Source organism: Eucyclogobius newberryi, unplaced genomic scaffold, assembly GCF_026437365.1.
Source record: "Eucyclogobius newberryi isolate DKJ021-1_F unplaced genomic scaffold, fEucNew1.0.hap1 SCAF_2, whole genome shotgun sequence".
Classification (NCBI taxonomy): domain Eukaryota; kingdom Metazoa; phylum Chordata; class Actinopteri; order Gobiiformes; family Gobiidae; genus Eucyclogobius; species Eucyclogobius newberryi.
In genome coordinates, this window is record NW_027315834.1 from 14,626,076 (window position 1) to 14,643,449 (window position 17,374).

At 39.3% G+C, this 17,374-nt stretch overlaps 2 protein-coding genes across 2 annotated transcripts; both read right to left on the reverse strand.

The window, feature by feature from the left end:
• Positions 1–1,457: 1,457 nt before the first annotated feature.
• Positions 1,458–3,601, reverse strand: ier3ip1 (immediate early response 3 interacting protein 1). Its single transcript, XM_072453786.1, has 3 exons — positions 3,473–3,601; positions 2,366–2,467; positions 1,458–1,887 (listed from the first exon to the last, which is right to left on the reverse strand). Exons 1-3 carry the CDS (start codon positions 3,561–3,563, stop codon positions 1,832–1,834), a joined length of 249 nt encoding a protein of 82 aa, XP_072309887.1. The 5' UTR covers positions 3,564–3,601; the 3' UTR covers positions 1,458–1,831.
• An 831-nt stretch (positions 3,602–4,432) lies between these two features.
• On the reverse strand, positions 4,433–16,635 carry skor2 (SKI family transcriptional corepressor 2). Its single transcript, XM_072454365.1, has 9 exons — positions 16,431–16,635; positions 13,262–15,140; positions 12,775–12,838; positions 12,060–12,137; positions 9,763–9,828; positions 8,815–8,913; positions 7,559–7,626; positions 5,402–5,465; positions 4,433–5,298 (listed from the first exon to the last, which is right to left on the reverse strand). Exons 2-8 carry the CDS (start codon positions 15,113–15,115, stop codon positions 5,409–5,411), a joined length of 2,286 nt encoding a protein of 761 aa, XP_072310466.1. The 5' UTR covers positions 15,116–15,140; positions 16,431–16,635; the 3' UTR covers positions 4,433–5,298; positions 5,402–5,408.
• Positions 16,636–17,374: the final 739 nt, after the last annotated feature.

Below are 17,374 nucleotides of genomic sequence, written 5' to 3' on the forward strand. Positions count from 1 at the left end.
GAATCTTGTTCTTATTCACTGAATTCTCTATAAACCTTTTTCTGATTCTGACTTTGCTTTGAGCCAGCGGCGTTCAGAGATGAGGCATGAGACAGCAGTGATGCAAAGTAACAAAGTACAACTATAAAAGTACTGTACTTAAGTAAAATGTTTAGGTATCTGTACTTTACTTGAGTCCGTTTTACAGAAGATACTTTATACTTATACTTCTCTACATTTGAGAGCAGGTATGTCTTATTTTTAACTGGACTGAACAGTATTTTTCCTTGTGTTTTGAGCACGTTTATGACATCCGCCTGAAGGTTATTAGTTCAAACAATATATATATGAATAAAAATTGAAATGAAGTTATCCATTGTCGCTTTTGTTGACTGAAAACCTGCACAATTCTGTATCAATTCTGTATCTTTTACTTTTTACTCTAAAGGTATATTTTCAAACTGGTACTCCAATACTTTTACTAAGTATATTTAGCCTGTTGGCGTCACACACTCTCTTTAATGCCATGCTGTGGAACATTCCAGGCAATTAGAGCTCCACAATCACAAGCAGGTGTCGCACCCTCCATCAGAAGTTACACCAGTGAGTTTTGTCTTGGATGGAACCCGACAACAGCAGGGCGGCAACCAACGTTTATTTTAGTAGTCGAGTAGTCAACAATTCCTTTTTTTAGATTTGTCGACTTGTCAAACTATCATTTCTGTTGCACATTGAGCTTTTTGAATATATTTTTAACCATATCAAGGTTGATATTTGGAGACTGAAGGCCTCTAGATAGAGAATATTTATGAATTAAATCAGAAAATCAAAATGAGTTTATTACTTTTTGACAGTTGATTTAATAACGTTTTTGGGTCATTCTACAAAACTGTGTCTAAGTTATGTGTTTAAATTCAAATTTGAACATTGGTTTCATAGAATGACCTATTGTCTGTTATAAACGGTCTTTTCATGTGTTTTTGAGTCTGTGCAGTCCAGACTACGATTCAAAATATCACAACGATCGTGTTTGAAGTCGACTAGTCATGACTTGTTGATTAATCGTTGCAGCCCTTTAACAGTGTCACAAGACGTCTTCTTACACAGGAACTTCTTCAGGTACAATTTAAATGTTGTTTGGGGGAAATACAGGGCATTAATTGAGATTTTCTGTCTGCGTATTTTTTTCACATCATTTCTAATTTTAAGTGTTGGTTTGTATTGCTTTCCAAACTGGCAGATCATTGTGGCTTTGGTATAATCCCTCTGATAAACATATGCTTTTAACGCTCCCCCCTCAGCCTTTAGAACTAAAATGTTAATAAATATTTGTGAAGCTGGCATTTTAAAACATGTGGGATTATTACACCAAACACTGAGATTACGCGTTTTTTTCCATTTGCCTTCGTTTGGCGTGTGGTACTTCTTTCTCCGCCTGACGAACAACATTGTACTACTTTATTATAAGTTAAAGAGACTTGCTAAAATGTAAACATGTTTAATTTTGGTTATAAAAGACAAAAACAAGTAAAACTCAGCTGCAATGTTACAACAGTGCTCATTTCCACAGGTGTATCATCCAAAATGAACACTGTAATGTGATTAAAAATGTTAATCTTAAAAAATCTGGATATTAAACCGTTCTTAGTTTGTAGCATCTTCACACGCATTATTCAAAAAGACAAATGCAAGAGTCCGAAGTGTCCGATGTGTCTGGATGCCAGTCTCGGTGCCGTATTGTGCCCACAAAGTCCATCTTCAGGAGGTTTTCTGGAGGAAAGATGAGACTCAAGGAATTCTCTCTCCGTTCCTTTTGGTATGTTTAATCTTCTGGTTCTTTTTTGCCCCGACGTCAACCAAACAGCAACAAGAGGACGATGCACACCGAATTCACCATGATAAGAGGCACTGAAGAAAAGCAAACACACACGATTACGGTCATATCGACACCCAGACACTAATCCAAGAGCTCATCTGTATAGATACTGGAGAAACAATTCATTTGAGTGGCTTAAAGTACAAATATTGTGCATTGTGTGTATTGTTATTGGCTTTTAAACGTGCTCTTGAGGATCTGTAAATTGGCAACTAAATTAACATATTGATCTCCACAGTTTTGTAACAAGAACCGTTGTACATTTCCTGCATTTGAGTGGGTTTTATAGTTTTTCTGTTCCTTTGACTGTGATTACGGCAGAAGCAGTTTCTAGTAATCAATAATCCTCCAAATAAAAAGGGTCAAACTTATTCATTTTTGATGCATTTTCCCAGGTCTGGAAAACCGAAAAGAACATTATTTTTCAGGTTTTCCAGGACGTGTGGGAAACTCAGAGTGTGTTTTCTTTTCAGATTTTACGACAGAAACAGCAAAAGGAAAAAGGAGCACCTCTCATGACGGTCCGGACAGAGCGGATCAGATTCAGGACTTGGGCTTTCACTCCAGGATCATCTCCAAATCCTCCGACTCCCTGCTCCACTCCCCAGCCGACTGCAGACACACAGAACACAGGGTTACAGTACGCTTACAGATCCCACCCAAAAGCCCAGCCGGAGTCCTACATGTGACGTGGAATACGGCTTGTCAAAAGTATCAGAAATAAGATACTAATCAATACTAAAACTACTGAAATTCTAACAAGTATTGATACTACAAAAAAAAAAAACAGCATTAGACCTTTCAAGAACAGTTGATCTGGAGCATTATCAGAACTAGTACACAAAGTATTTTCTTGTGTTGAAAATGTCGGTCCATTGTTTTAAACCTTGACCTAAAGAGGAACATTTATTCAAGAACTAGAAAAATAAGTGAAACAATAATTAGATTTGCTTTTTGGTGTGTGATTATAGCACAGGATAAATAATTTTCAGACCAACTATTAGACATATTACAATGAATTTTGAAATAACTTTTCCAATCTTTCACATGTTCGCTTTGCATTATTTTGCCATTTTCCGCATAATTTCCCTTTATTCACAGACAGATTATTCACATACATAGTGTTTGCATTACTTTGAATAATTGTATGACTCAATAAAGCAGACAATGATCATAATATTGGTGTGCATTTAAACATAGACATTATAACATGTTATTTAGAAGCAGTTACATTATATTTACTATTTCATCTAGTTTAGGCATTGATAAAGGGCAATACAACAATGGTGCAGATTAGTTTGTCCATCCCCACATAAATCATATCCACTGCAGGGAATGTTGAGATTTATTGAGTTAATCTCTTTCCATTAACTAATGAAAAAAGAGAGCATGGATCAACTTGGATCATGTTGTTTTTAAGTGACCGACAGTTTTGATTTGTAAAAACAGCTAAAGTAAGACAGGATGATCAGCTGTTCGTGTTTGAGAGTCGCCACATCAGCAGCAGCAGCAGAGGGAAGAGTGTCGTCCACAGAAAACCCCGTTAGCTTTAGCTTTGTAGCTTTGTAGCTTTGTACGGAGTGTTTCGGCTCCAAACACAAAATCTGAAGCACTTACTCTTGCTGAGGAACCTCTCCTCGTGTAGAACGGCCACGGCGTTAGTGCAAAGGATCGCAGTTTGGATCAGAGTGTACAAAGTGAACGCCATGGTGTGGAAATGGATCCATGTGCGGAAGTCCTCCTTTCCCTCCGCCACGCCCAGCTGCCGTAAACACGCGCTGCACGTCGTAAACACGCCGCAACAAACCATGGATCAACAAACGTAGTCAAAGGAAAAAGGCTGTATTTTTTTCTGAATGTTATTAAATTAGATTTTTTTTTTTACTTTTTACCTATGTATACGATTTCAAGCTGTCAGTTTTATTTTTCTATTCAATGATAATGGTGTCCCTCTTTTATTTGACACCTAGGCCCCTGTCCCTCATCCCACTTATTTATTTAGATATATTTATTGGTATAAAATAGTGAAATCAACATGATATAAACAAAAACAAGAACAACATAACTTTTTGAGGTCCTGTCGTACTGGGTTTTAACATGAACTGGCCTAACACTGTGTTTTAAGGGATAAAATCATATGGTTTCCTAGTAGTCTTGGCTGCAACTGACAATTGTTTCAGTCGTCAACTAGTTCAGCAATAATTATTTTGATTAGTCGAGTTGTGAAACTATTGTCGTACAAGACTTCTTTAATACAATACATTTTGAACCAAATAAAGATTGACATGTGGTGACAGAGGCTTTAAGATAGAACAGATTTATGAACAAAGTGCATTATTGATAAAAATCTGAAAATATTTGACATTTTGATTTTATAATCCCACCGTCTTTGTCATAAAAGTCTAGATAACGATTATCGCAATTATTTCTTATAGTCAACTAGTCACAAATAGTTGTTTAATTGTTGCATTGCTATAGTCGTCTAACTTTATCATCTACGTCTCACTACCTCATCCAACTCTCCCCACAATTTACACCCTTAATTAATGATATGAAATCAATGTTCAGGACCAAGTATGGTTATTGTAGCCATTTAATTTATCCACATAAAGAATTAGAAAATACAGGAACATAATACATCTGCATGGACAGCACTGCGTACAGGCCATATCAGAAAACGCATGAAACATTTTAAGATTCCTCTTTTTATTCTTTCTGACAAATACTGTATACTTGACCATTATTAACATTATTAACATCATTAGCAGCACCGAGTCTTTTTAATTTAATAAATAATAATAAATAATTCTTCACAATCAGGGTTTTGAGCCCCGAAACACAAAAACAAACAAGCTAACACGCAGCGGTCTACGGAGACACTTTGTACACTGAACTATTTACAGCTTTGTCCTTTGTCAGTTTTACAGAAATCAAACGAGACGATCCGATAAAGCCGTGAGTCGTTTAAACATGCACTGATCATACTAATACTGTGATGACAAAACAACTGAATTCGTTTATCGTGTAACACTCCACATAAAGCTTTTATTGCACTGTCACATTGAGATATCCGAGATCACTCTGCTCACTTTGACTCGTCTGGATTTGGGTTTGTTCTTCGTCTGGCATTTCAAAGTCAATGCGTTTGCCGTACGTAAAAACTCAAAAGTTGCACGTGGTCGATCTGAGGCCGATCCGCGGGGGCCCCGACGCTGACGCGAAGTTAGCAGCAGCAGCCCGGAGCGTTTCTTCTGTATTCACTTTGGTCCAGCTTTGGTAAAGCTTTGAATCTCAACCGTCAGCTTCACTGATCCTCCACAAGTCTCAGACCAAAAGGCTATTTACAGCAGCCTATTCACAAAGTATAAAATCTGTATAGTTCAAATAAATAATAAGGTTTGACTCATTTGTTGTCACTGGACAGGGATCTCGCGGTGTTGAGTCTGTAAAAACATCATGAAAAAGATTAAATGACAATAAAGACCCATTGTTTTTGTGAATATGTATGTTTTTTAAGGCTGTAAATTAAACAAAACATGTGTTTACCTTTTATTTACTTGCTCAAATGTGACGTAATCTTCTCTTTCCTGATCATATTTGCGTAGGGAATCTGAAAACAGCAGAAGAACAAGAGTTAAAATACAGTCATTACAAGTACATACTCGTTACATACAATACATTTCCTTTGAATTTGAAAATGTCTATCTGAAATTTGTATTGTAGTGTGTACCTTTTTTACACTCTATCAATATTTTTTTTCCACTTTTGTTACGCGAGTAGTCAAAACTTTAACCTCATAATCTCAGAGTTAATAGCCCTTTGGAATTTTAAAGTGGAAGTTTGCTAAAATATTGAACTATCGATGGTGATACAGTATTAATATCGTAGGCTGCCGTATCGATCACCGAAAGTATTATGTATTTAGTGACGCCGCTACAATTCTGTCGCTTGTTTGTGAAACACATTGGACATATTCACTGTTTTAATGATTAAAACTAGTATATCTTATATCAGGTTTGTGCAGGTGGTGGTTCAACAAAGAAATACTGTTGTTAAAATCTATTTTGTTCTTAAAAACAGTGATTATACATTTTGAGTCTCCGATATTATGTCGATCCAACAGAAATGTGATCAAACATGTCTTTAAACGCATTAGTTGATCAGACAAATGTTAAATGTCTGTCAAATGAATTATTAAAGTGCAGAAATAATGACAAAGATCACCTTTATACCTTTGTTTAAAAGTTTACAACACTGCTTTTTGAATTTTTTTGTATTGTTTTAATCAGCTCTTTCCGTAGCATTTTCCTGTACTCGAGATTCAAATGTTGCACATCTTCAAAACAACATTCACGACATTATTACTTGCGATGTATTGCCCGTCTGTGATCGCGTATCGTATCGAAATGTGACGAACCCTGATGTGATTCGCAACCTAAACTGAGCGTGTTCTATCCCGCACATGACAGATCATTTTGGATGCACGCGCTCACTCGCTTTCTAGACGTCGCCGCTGCAGGTGTCGGAGGACGGCGGAGACGGACGTGATTGATGTGGACTCGGATACTGGCCCGAGCTGAGGACGAGCCGCTCACCCGTGAAAGACGAACCACAAACGACTGCTCGATACACAAATAAACACTAAGGACTTTGACTAGAGGAGAGTGATTTATCATTTGCGAGAACGTATCGACAGTTTGGAAGTTTGGAAATTCGAAATGTCGTAAAATGGATAAAACGTTATTATGTTGTCTGGTCGTTAAAACAACTAAAAATGACAACAAAGAGAGGATTGAATATAAAATGTACAGAAAGGTCCAGTGCAATCTTCCAAACGAGGGTATAAAGCGATATTTCTGCACTTTTGTGGTTAAACTGATGGTGCGTTCAGGTTTTGAGCGATACTTTTGGACATTTACTGGCAAATTTTAGCACACTCCTGATGCGTTATGAATCGAGATCATGTAGCGGTATTAGAAAAATCAATTTTTTTGCCAATGTCTCACCCATAAAATTAAGTGTGACGTCAATAATATTAAAAAAAATAATATACATGTGTAAGAAAATGTCATAAAGCGACATTTCTGCACTTTTATTGTTCCACTACCTGCCTGTCTTCATGGAAATGCTATTGCTCTGCCTGTAACGTTCCACAGTACGGCATTAAACATGTCTATCTCCATGGAAACGAGCAGGTGACGCCATCAGCCCAAGTTCCAGGTCAGCTCCCAGTAAGAATGCACGTTTTCCCAGCTAATTCCGTCACTCAAAAAACCTGCTCGTAATTGATTCAACGCCAGATAATGAATGCCCTACTGTGGAACATTCCAGGTGAAGCGGTATTATCTCCACGGAGACGAGCAGATGTGGCGCACCCTAACAGTCACGTTCAGCACAGTTCTGACGGATTGTAAGAGCGTAATCTGATTATTGTTTCAGGAAAATATGATTGCGCATATCGCCCACGAGTCCATTTAAAATCGCTCTCTTCTCGTTTCCCGAATGTACTTTAAATCTCTGCGGAAATGTTGTAAATGATACACGTGCTTCATAATTAGGTGCTCAAAATCATGATGGAGGCCGGTTGTCGAAGCAAGCCGTCTCCATTTCACACGTCTGTAAACTACCGGTGGTTTAATTGGCATTTAAAGAGATGGAGAATATTTGTGCTCATTCAACACGTCATTAGCGCCGCCGCCTCACCATCTGCAACTGCTGGACCATCTCCTCTCTGTAGGCGAGCTCCCTCTTCATCTGGTCCTGGAAATTATCTGAAATTACATATTACAAGATTAGTTTATGCTTCGACGCAGGATCGCTTGTGTAAAGATGGAAAAAGCACCATTTAGAACGAGATGTCATAATCCATGCATGGTTTCAGCCTCCTGTTTCCCCCCCATTCAAAAGTAGTCATATTTAGTTTTAAATTGTAAATCGCTACGACGACGGTCCCAATATGATGCTGCAAGCCATGGGTAGCAAGAAACGCTCAGGATTTTGTAACGATTATTGACAGCAGGACCAAACGACGGTGAAATGCTCAGTTTTGTTTCTGATACAGTGTCTCTTCTTTAGTGTGTGATGTTCTGAATGAAAATATAGAAATGTCAGAAAAAAAAGTAAAACAACATTTACATTTAGAGAGAGTGTATCCATATTATATTATACTGCTCATGATAAATATCGCCATTTGCTTTCGGGGCAATATGAAATTTGGAATATTGTGATATAATTCTGACACTTAATTTTAATGTTATAATGTAGCGCTGCAAATAATGATGACTTGAGTAGTCGACTAGTCAGCGATTGTTTTTATTTTGTCACATTTTCATGATCGTAATTGTTATCAGGACTAATATTAATAATAGAATTTCATGATTTTGCACTCTATTTGTAAGTATTCTAGGGTCTAGAAGCCATATTCCAACGTTTATTCTGTAAAAAATGTGTTCTAAACATCACAATGTTCAATCAAAGTGATTGTTTGTCAATTAGTAAATGATTGTTTCTACGATTAGTTGAACGATTATTTTGATTGAACATTGCGACTTTTAGAACACATTTTAACCGAAGACACGTTGAAATATGGCGACTGAAGGCATCTAGACACAGAATACTTAACAAAAAAAGTGCAAAATCAGAAATTAACATTCTTTTTGGACATTTTGATTTAATTACGCTGCTGTCTTTATTATAATGTACATTTTAGAGTCTGTATAGACCAAATGACTGTTACAATCATCAAAATATGTTTCATTCGATCTGGAACACATCATATCGTTCAGGATATATTGTGATTTACTTCATTCTGATTTTCAAATATAAAGGCCATCATCGCACTGCCTGAACGAAAGTTTTGCTTCTAAAAGTGTCACGTTTACAATATTTTAGATCTTACATTGTCGTCTCTGTTACGCACACGTAGAAAGGAGAGAATACGTTTGAAACTTTTGACTTACGAAACACGGGGAACGGCGACGTGCCCTTGAGAGCGTGGAACTCCTGCTCCAGTCTGCGCCGGAAGTCGATCTGCTCCAGCAACACTTTCTGAAGCTCTTCTGCCGAGAAAACGAGGGCACAAACAATGCTTTCAATCATTTTAATTAACTTTGTTTCAGACACGAGGTGGTCCATAATTAAAAGACGAAGACGAAGAAGACGAAGAAGACGAAGAAGAAGAAGAAGAAGAAGAAGAAGAAGAAGAAGAAGAAGAAGAAGAAGAAGAAGAAGAAGAAGAAGAAGAAGAAGAAGAAGAAGAAGAAGAAGAAGAAGAAGAAGAAGAAGAAGAAAGAAGTATAAAATAAAACATTTTTTTGTCTTTCAGGTGATGGTGTCTTAAAGTTTTTATTTGTTTTTAATTATTTATTCTAAAGGGTTTCTTTAGACGGCAGCAGAAAGGAGAAAGCTTGTAGTGAGAGAGTTTGAGATTTGGGAGTGATTAATCTGCCTCTTTACAGATAAATACACTGTTTGCTAATACTTTTGTGTGTAAATATTTGTAATTGTGTGTGATCTCGTGGTCTTGTAAAATCACTGCTCAAAAAATGAAACAGCGTCAAATAAGTTAATTTTATTATGTGGAAAGGCCCAATAATTGCAGAAATATTAACCATAAACCAGGTCAAAACCTTTTAAGTTTGAAAGTGTACCAATAACATCCATTTCTATTTTAATTATAGATCATAGATTAGTTTGTTTCATTCATTTCATTTATTTTCATTTATGTCACATTATTCGGCGTTATTTATCTTGACACATGATTTTTTTGTGTGTTTAGATCCACTATTAAATCATGGATTTTCAATGTTTGAAGGTTTGATTCATTATTATTGAAAAAAAAAATTTTGCAAGGTGAAAGTTGGTTTTGTATTGTTTTAAACTAAAGGCTCACTGTTGTCATCTCCTACCTTTCTCCATGTGTTCCACATCTTTTTTCATTGAGGCGGGAGACGAGGCTCCTTGGCTTTGATCCCCTGAGAGAAAATACACAAATGAATAATTATTCAAACTGTCAAACAAATCTTGCACCACTCAACAAGCATTTATCACAAATATTACCCATAGTCCACGATTTACAATGAAAAAAAGGCCTATCACAATGTTGTCAGTTCCTGTTTTGACCTGTAGGTGTCAGTAGAAACCCACGATAGAAAGCGTTTGTTTACAGCTTTTCTAAATGAACAGGTTGTTTGGGTCAAAATACTGTAATTGTTACAGGGTTATTTCTGCAATTGGTTTTAGAGCAAATAAAATAATACAGAATAAAAATAAAGGTGAATAAGTGATGAGGCTAAAAAGGGTTGTCAAAAATATCAAAAAACAGATTATAATTTCTGGTAAAATTAGTGCCGTTGATGGAACAAATTCCCATAATATAAGTACTACTATTTTGTGTTGCTAATAATCTAATAATCTAAAAAAAAAAGAGCATTTTTAATAATAATTGCGGTATCAAAATCAGTATCGAGTCTATTCCTTGAAATTTAGTTTGAAATGTTTGTAACCTGACAACACTAATGCTAACAACAATGATTAATTTGTTTCCAATTTATATTTCATTGAGGTCCATATCGATTGCATTAATTGGCTTCTAATGCATTCCGAAAAATCACTTTAAAACCCTTATTTGAACATGTCCATATTTTTGACTTTTTAACCTGCTCATTTTTAGCTTTTTTCACTAGAAACGCCATACTCAACAATCACAATAGTATCTAAATGTTGATATACTGCCCACATCAGAATTATAATATCACATAACACATTGATTTCTTGCTGATTTTGTGTGCCATCAATGAAAAATGTACTTTTAATTGCCGTTGTTTTCTACACAGTTGAATATGTAGAGTCTGTGCTGTTTGTTTATTTACTTTGAATGAGTGCATTTTCCATATCTCCTCCCGTCGGCCGAAGCATCTCTCTCTCTCCTTCTCTCTCATTTGAAGCAGCTCTCTCTCCTTCTCTCTCTCTCTCCTTCTCTCTCTGTCTCATTTGACAAGCAAATTTGCAGACAGTGCCCGAGGATAACAACCTCGTTTGACAGTCAATTAACCGTGAATAGTCAAAGCCAAGGCGGTTTGCATTACATAAATGGAAAATTAGATTATTTTTCCTCCCTAGAAACAGAGGGAGAGTGTAAAGACAGTGGCTGGGGGTGCGGCGAAGGGAGGGGAGCGCCACTCGGAGGAATCAGGCCTTCTAATCACGTAGAGCGTCCCACCGCCCAGGGAGACGTTTGGCAATCAGGGGAAAGGTGGTCTCATTTAATTTGTTTCGTGTAATTTTTCGAAATACATTATACATTATGTGCGGGGATCATTGCGGTGCGCGTCGGGAGGAGGAGGAGGAGGGCGAGGCATAAACGTTGGCACAGATGTCATAAAGCACTTTTAATGTCTTCCTGACAGATATAAAAAGGCAATAAGCTGTGATCTTTTTCAAACGACGAAGGCTTTTTTTGCGCGCGCGCCGAGGAAGAGAAAAAGCCAATTACGTCGGTGGTGATATGGGTCTAAGAAGGAGATGAGCTGATGTTTTCTAGTTGAACTATAACGGCCCCCTAAAGAGCCACTGTACACTGTGTACACACCGTCCTCCTGATGGTTCATCTGTCTCTACTCTTTACATCCGCACACTTTTACCTGTTCTGGAGAAAGGAAGTGTCACTGAGAAACTACACTTATTGTTATAAATTAGTCAACGTAATTGATCTGTTAGCCACCGGCATTCGTCAATATGCAGGGATTGTTTAGTCGATAGGAAATGTAATTGTTGGAGAATTAAAACGTATTAAACATAATAATCAAGGTAACGTAAAGAGTAAATAGAATAATTATTCGTTTTTGTCGCCACAAGCAAAACATTTTTTTTTCTTCAGATGTAAAGGCAAATAAAACGTAAAAAATGTGTTCAGAATTATTATCATTGAAATTTGTTAACATTTTTTTTGTTTGTTTTTAAATAATAAAGAAAACATATTTTTCATTTTATGTGCATCTCCAAATATGGAGCAAAAGGATGATTATTTGTTTTTTAATTGTTTTTCCCCCTATTATTATTTTAATTCAACCTTTCTTTATCCAGGTACATTGACAAGCAACTCTTTTGTAAAAAAGAAAAAAAACTACAACCTGGTTTTTGATTCCACCTCAGCCAACACACATTTATGTACCACAAAATAAATCATATTGTGAAAAAGTCTTACCGGTCGACTCTCTCCAGTAGTCCGGCGCTGTGGTTTCATTCTCCGTCACAAAGAAACTACTCTTTTCTTTGTTTTCATCTGCAAAAAAGCACAAACAGAACCGAGCGAATCAGTAAGGCCCATTGGTGAGCCGGTTATCCGCACAAGTAGAGATAACTAAGTGTGCCCGCCGCGATGAGAAAACCATTTGTGTCCGTCGCACAACACACACACACACACACATACACACATAAACACACACAAACACACATAAACACACACAAACACACAAACACACACACGCGTTGTTGAACTAAAGGCTCAGACTGAGATGAGACCAGCAAATGAAATGTCACAGGAATATGAAGCACTGCCTGATGGAACAGATAGTGTGTAACTGCCCAGATAGGTTCTGTAATACGGCCTGATGACACCCAGGAAAAAGCTGTGCAAACATTTGATGAAAACAATTTGTTGCAAAATAAACGCTAAATGAAAGAGGCGTGACAAGAGGACATTTTCAAATTATTTATGGAATTTTAACGCACTGTAAAATCCCCTAAATAGGAGCTTGAACAAACTGGTTCAAACAGAGCTTGAAAATCACAGTTTTGAATAATAATTCAACAATAATTTAACAACTAATAGTAACTTTTTGAGGTGGAGATATTTTTGCTTTTGAATGCTTGATAGGACTTGTCTTGATGTGTTTCATTATTTATAAAGTGACATTTACCTGTGATGCTGGAGTTGTCTTTGGTTGCATATGCAGGCAGCCCTTCGTCTCTGTTTTTGTGAACCTGTACAGAAACAGTAAGAGCTTAATATTGCAATGCAACATTTAAATCTACAAAGCAGTTAAAGTTAATTATAATGTTGCTGCATCCATCTGTTAATGTATTTTTTGAATAGCTTCACTGAAGTGTTTCTATGGACAATTAAACCTGCTTCTGTTTAAACTGTTCTTCAGCACTCCAGCTCACTGCTGCTAATGGGGAGTCGACAGGTTAAAGATTAGAGTTGCCCTAACAGGCTCCAGTGACAGAGAGAGAACAAACACAGCGCGCTGTACAGGGCCTATTAGCTGGGATCAAAGTGGGGTGACTGTTTCATTTCTACAGGGAGCAAGCGGCCTATCAATCTGCTTATGCAGATCACATCACTGCCTGACTGCAGCACCATTTAAATAATAATTAGCTCAAGTGGCCTGGGGGCATATTTACGTTTTTGTATGCGGGGTCCTCTCTGTGGGGCGGGCTGGAGCAGGCAGGAGGGGAGGCGGGCAGGCCGGGCTCAGAGGAGGAGGGAGGGGAGGTGGGAAACACCACGCTCATGCCCCTGTCCTTCCCTCTGTCCTGGGCCACAGGGAGGAAAGGAGCAGCTCTCTGTTCCTCCTCGTCCTGTTTGGATGACTCCACATCCACCTCTCCCTCCTCCTCGCTGTCTCCCGCCTCTGCCTCTCCGGCGCTCTCGCTGCCATAGCTGCAGCTGCTGCTGGGCGACAGTCTGTGGTGCCGCTCAGAGCCGCTCACTGCTCCAAACTCTTCCTCTGCGCTGGCTCCGCCGCTGTGGAGCTTAGCCATGCTCTCAGCGTCCTTCACCACAGGCCGGAACGCAGAACCATAGCTCGGCTTTCGACCCTGTAGTGTAGGAGTGTCTAGAAGTTTGAGCCAGCCCTCTGAGGTAACAGGACGAAGGTCAGAGGTCACCGCTGGGCACTCAGGGTCAAAGAGTCCAGACCTGGGTGTGTTGGTGCCACTGCTGCCGCTGATAGAGGCAGTGACAGCATTGGTGGAGCCCACTCCTGCGCTGGACTCAGAGGGATCGGACAAGTCCAGAAAGGCCTGTCTGAGGGAAGGGTTTTCCGTCAGAGAGAGGGCGCTGGGCTGAGGCTGCAGGTACGTGGGCACTGGGATCCCTCCTGCCGCTCTGGGGGGCCAGAACATGCAGAAAGGAGGGTAAAACGTGTCTTTACGCCCCGGCCACAGCAGACCAGACAGGCCCGCTCCTTTCGGACCCACCGAAACATCACTGTCCTCCTTCTTCTGCTGACACAGGCCGAAGGCAGGGAAGGGATAGGGAGAGGGGAACAGCGAGGTCGGGGGGAACTTTTGCAGCATGCCAAAGCTTTTACTGGGCACAGGGATGACAGGGTAACTACGAGACGTCTTACGAGGAGACAGACTGTCACTGTCCATGTCCTCGTCATCGTCGTAGCGGGCCCTTTTCTGAGCCAGGTCCGCCCCCATCATGTGAGGCATGACCGAGGCGGGCAGCGACTTGACCGAGCCCATGGAGTGGTGGGCCGAGGGCGGCAGAGCGCGTTTGCGGCTGCCTCCGTTGAACATGGCTTTGACGTCCTCCCAGGCGAAGATCAGCTCCTCCGGCGGGTGCTTCTCGCTCAGCTTCAGGTGCCGCCGCCACGAGTTGAAATTGGCCGCGTCTGGCTGCATGTACTTGGATTCTGGAGTACGGTGCGAGTGAAAGATGAACTTATTTGGGGAGAAGTACATATTACACAACGAGCACTTGATGCACTTGGCCCGGGAGCTGTTGTAGCGCGCCGGGATGAAGTTTCCACGGCAACCCCAGGCGCACTCGTGGCTCACGTCGAAGGCAAAGTTGTCCGGGAGTTTGGGCGGCGCGTTTTCCCCCAGGAAGGACTTGCAGAGGCGCTCGGCTTCTCTCTTGGTGATCATACCGCAGCGGCGCGACGAGATGGGCATGGCACCCGCTCGCCGCAGGATCTCCAGCTGGACCGGGGTGCACTGCACGCACGTGATCCCCAAGGCCACGCGCCGGTTGTGGATTTCATTGTAGCTGTAATTCTTGAGGAGCGTGTTGGAGATCTGAGCCAGGCACAGTCTCTCGTTGTTGTCGATGACGAGCGACACGATGGGGACGCCGTAGAGGATGACCTGTCCCACCTGGTTGGGCTTAAGAGGCGAGGAGGAGGGGGAAGAGGAGGAAGAGTGAAGGTGGGCGCCTCGGGGTGGAGTTAAGGGCTCCGGTTGATATGGGCCTGTTGAAGTCGTCATGATTAGTTCGTTTGTGCTGGATGAATGAGTCTTATCCATGGACAGGGCCGACGCGAAGAACAGGCTGAAAAACAGGGCACAAATGTTAATAAATATATTATTCACATATCATTTTTAAAAGAAATGTCTGAGTGAGCCCCGTACGTCACAAATATAAAAAGTGTTTGTAATTGTCAGCATTAAACGCTTGTTGAAATTGTGATTACACTTGAACAAATTAAAAGGAAATTTACATACTTAAAAAAATTAAATTATTATACATTGTATATATATATATATATATATATATATATATATATATATATATTGTAATAAGACTATCACATATTTAGTCAAGTTTAAAGGTTGAATTATTATGATCTTAACCCCAGATAAATGTAGATTTAACAGATACAATTTTAATAATAAATCATGAACGATAACATAATATAACACATTAACATATTCTATAAAAAATATTTGATTTTAGGGCTATTTGTTTTTATTGTATTGTATTTATGTAATATTATTTTTTTCAGTTGGACTAATCTCAAATGACCATATGTTGTACTTTTCATTTAATTTTTTGCATGGGTGCAAAACCTCTATTTAGAATGCATATCCATGGGTCTCAGAAGGGATTAAAAATTAGCACCATTACAATTAACAATCAAAACTATATTTTTATTTATAGATTAGTGAAAAGGCTTCAAAATGTTTCCAATAATCAGGCAGTTGGAACTCATGAAATAGGCCTTTCCTTCACAATTTAGGATATTAGATGTAAATCTATTTTATTTATACTAACAATCTTGGACAGAAGCCCATATGTTTCATATAGAATATAATTCAGGTCTATAAAACTCTTTTGACTAATTCTATTTCTTTATATTAAACCTATATATATTATATCTGCATCCGAAAGCGAGTTTGCTCAGTGATTCTGTGTAAAACCGAGCTGACCCTGGCCTCGCTGTGCGCTTTCAAATTGTAGAATTTTGTAGTGCGAAATGCACATAACTTTTCCAATAGGCGGCTCAATGGTAGGCCATATATTTGTGAAGGTGTTATTTGCGGCTTCAAAGCATTAACTTCTTGGAACATTTTAAAATCAACACGAATTTTCTTTTTTTTTTCATTATGCAGCAAATAATTCGCAATATACCCCAGAATAAAACATTGTTAGGCGTGTTTAGTGCGCCGTGGAGCGCTGCGCAGCGGGCCTTCAAATAACTCTGTCTAATTGATGGTTACGCACGGTTTTAGAAAGCACATGGAGAGGTTAATTCTGATCAAATCAATGGATGTATGCAACATGATAAAACCTTTATGTTACAATAAATGTGAATAAATATTGGCAGAATATCGTACGCACCTTTGATAACTCCAGAGAAGTGTTGAAAAGTGTCAGTCTCGTAAAACGGTCCCGGTCAAAAGCGCGTCCCACGTATCCAAAGCTGCAGCGACAAACTCATCTTTACGCGGCAACAAAAAGTGATAAAAACTTCACTCAAGAATGTAGAAAACGCCGCATAAAGCGTGGCCGGGTGCGCGGGTCGGGCTCGCGGTGGTCCGTGCTCGGTGTGAGATGTGAGTAAAGTGGCGCGCTGCTGCCGAGCCTTTATTCGCGTGTGAGAGTCTCCACGCGCGCCCTGATCCCTCCCTCTCTCTCCGCGCGCGCGCTCACCTGCCCGCCTTCACTTTGAGTGGCGTGCACGAGCTCAGCCCACCAGCTACAGGGCGCGCGAGTGGACACTTTTATTCCACTTTTGTTAATTCAAGCTCGTCGCCTTCTGTGCCACGCAGCCCTGCGACTGAACCACGCGAGCCGGAGTGGAAACATGGATCTGACGCACAACGAAAGTAGAGCACGCACAGACTGAAGTTACATGGACTGTACTTGTATCCATGGCGTTCTGAACTGAGCCATAATATCATTATTAAGCTAAAAAAATAAATAAAAATAAAAAATAGAATAATAATATAAAACATTATTTTTAAAAAAATGGTATCCAGTTTCCATGTGCCCAGTCAAAAGATATATATTATTAGATATAAATATATAATATTTTGTCTTAAATGGTAATCACTATGGACAACGGTCCTAAGTTCTCATTACTCTACAACTTATCTATGTTGAAGTTGCACAATATTGTGCAATACTAAACAGAACATCAACATAGATAACAAGACATGAGGGGAAACGTTTAAGACAGAATCAAAAGACAGTTGTCTTAAATGAACAAAAACTACTGCTCCGACCCAGCCTTATCTTATAATCTTTCCATTTGTTTGAATGAAAGGTCCAACATAACCTCA

Bases quoted from the DNA above. Each gene is read 5' to 3' on its own strand.
- ier3ip1 (XM_072453786.1), bottom strand. From the start codon at position 3,563: ATGGCGTTCACTTTGTACACTCTGATCCAAACTGCGATCCTTTGCACT. The intron at 2,468-3,472 runs GTAAGTGCTTCA...GTGTGTCTGCAG, and splicing joins GGAGAGGTTCCTCAGCAAGA to TCGGCTGGGGAGTGGAGCAG. The intron at 1,888-2,365 runs GTGCTCCTTTTT...GCTTTTCTTCAG, and splicing joins TGTCCGGACCGTCATGAGAG to TGCCTCTTATCATGGTGAAT.
- skor2 (XM_072454365.1), bottom strand. From the start codon at position 15,115: ATGGATAAGACTCATTCATCCAGCACAAACGAACTAATCATGACGACT. The intron at 7,627-8,814 runs GTAAGTCAAAAG...ATGTAATTTCAG, and splicing joins GTCGCCGTTCCCCGTGTTTC to ATAATTTCCAGGACCAGATG. The intron at 5,466-7,558 runs GTGAGGCGGCGG...TGCTGTTTTCAG, and splicing joins TGGTCCAGCAGTTGCAGATG to ATTCCCTACGCAAATATGAT.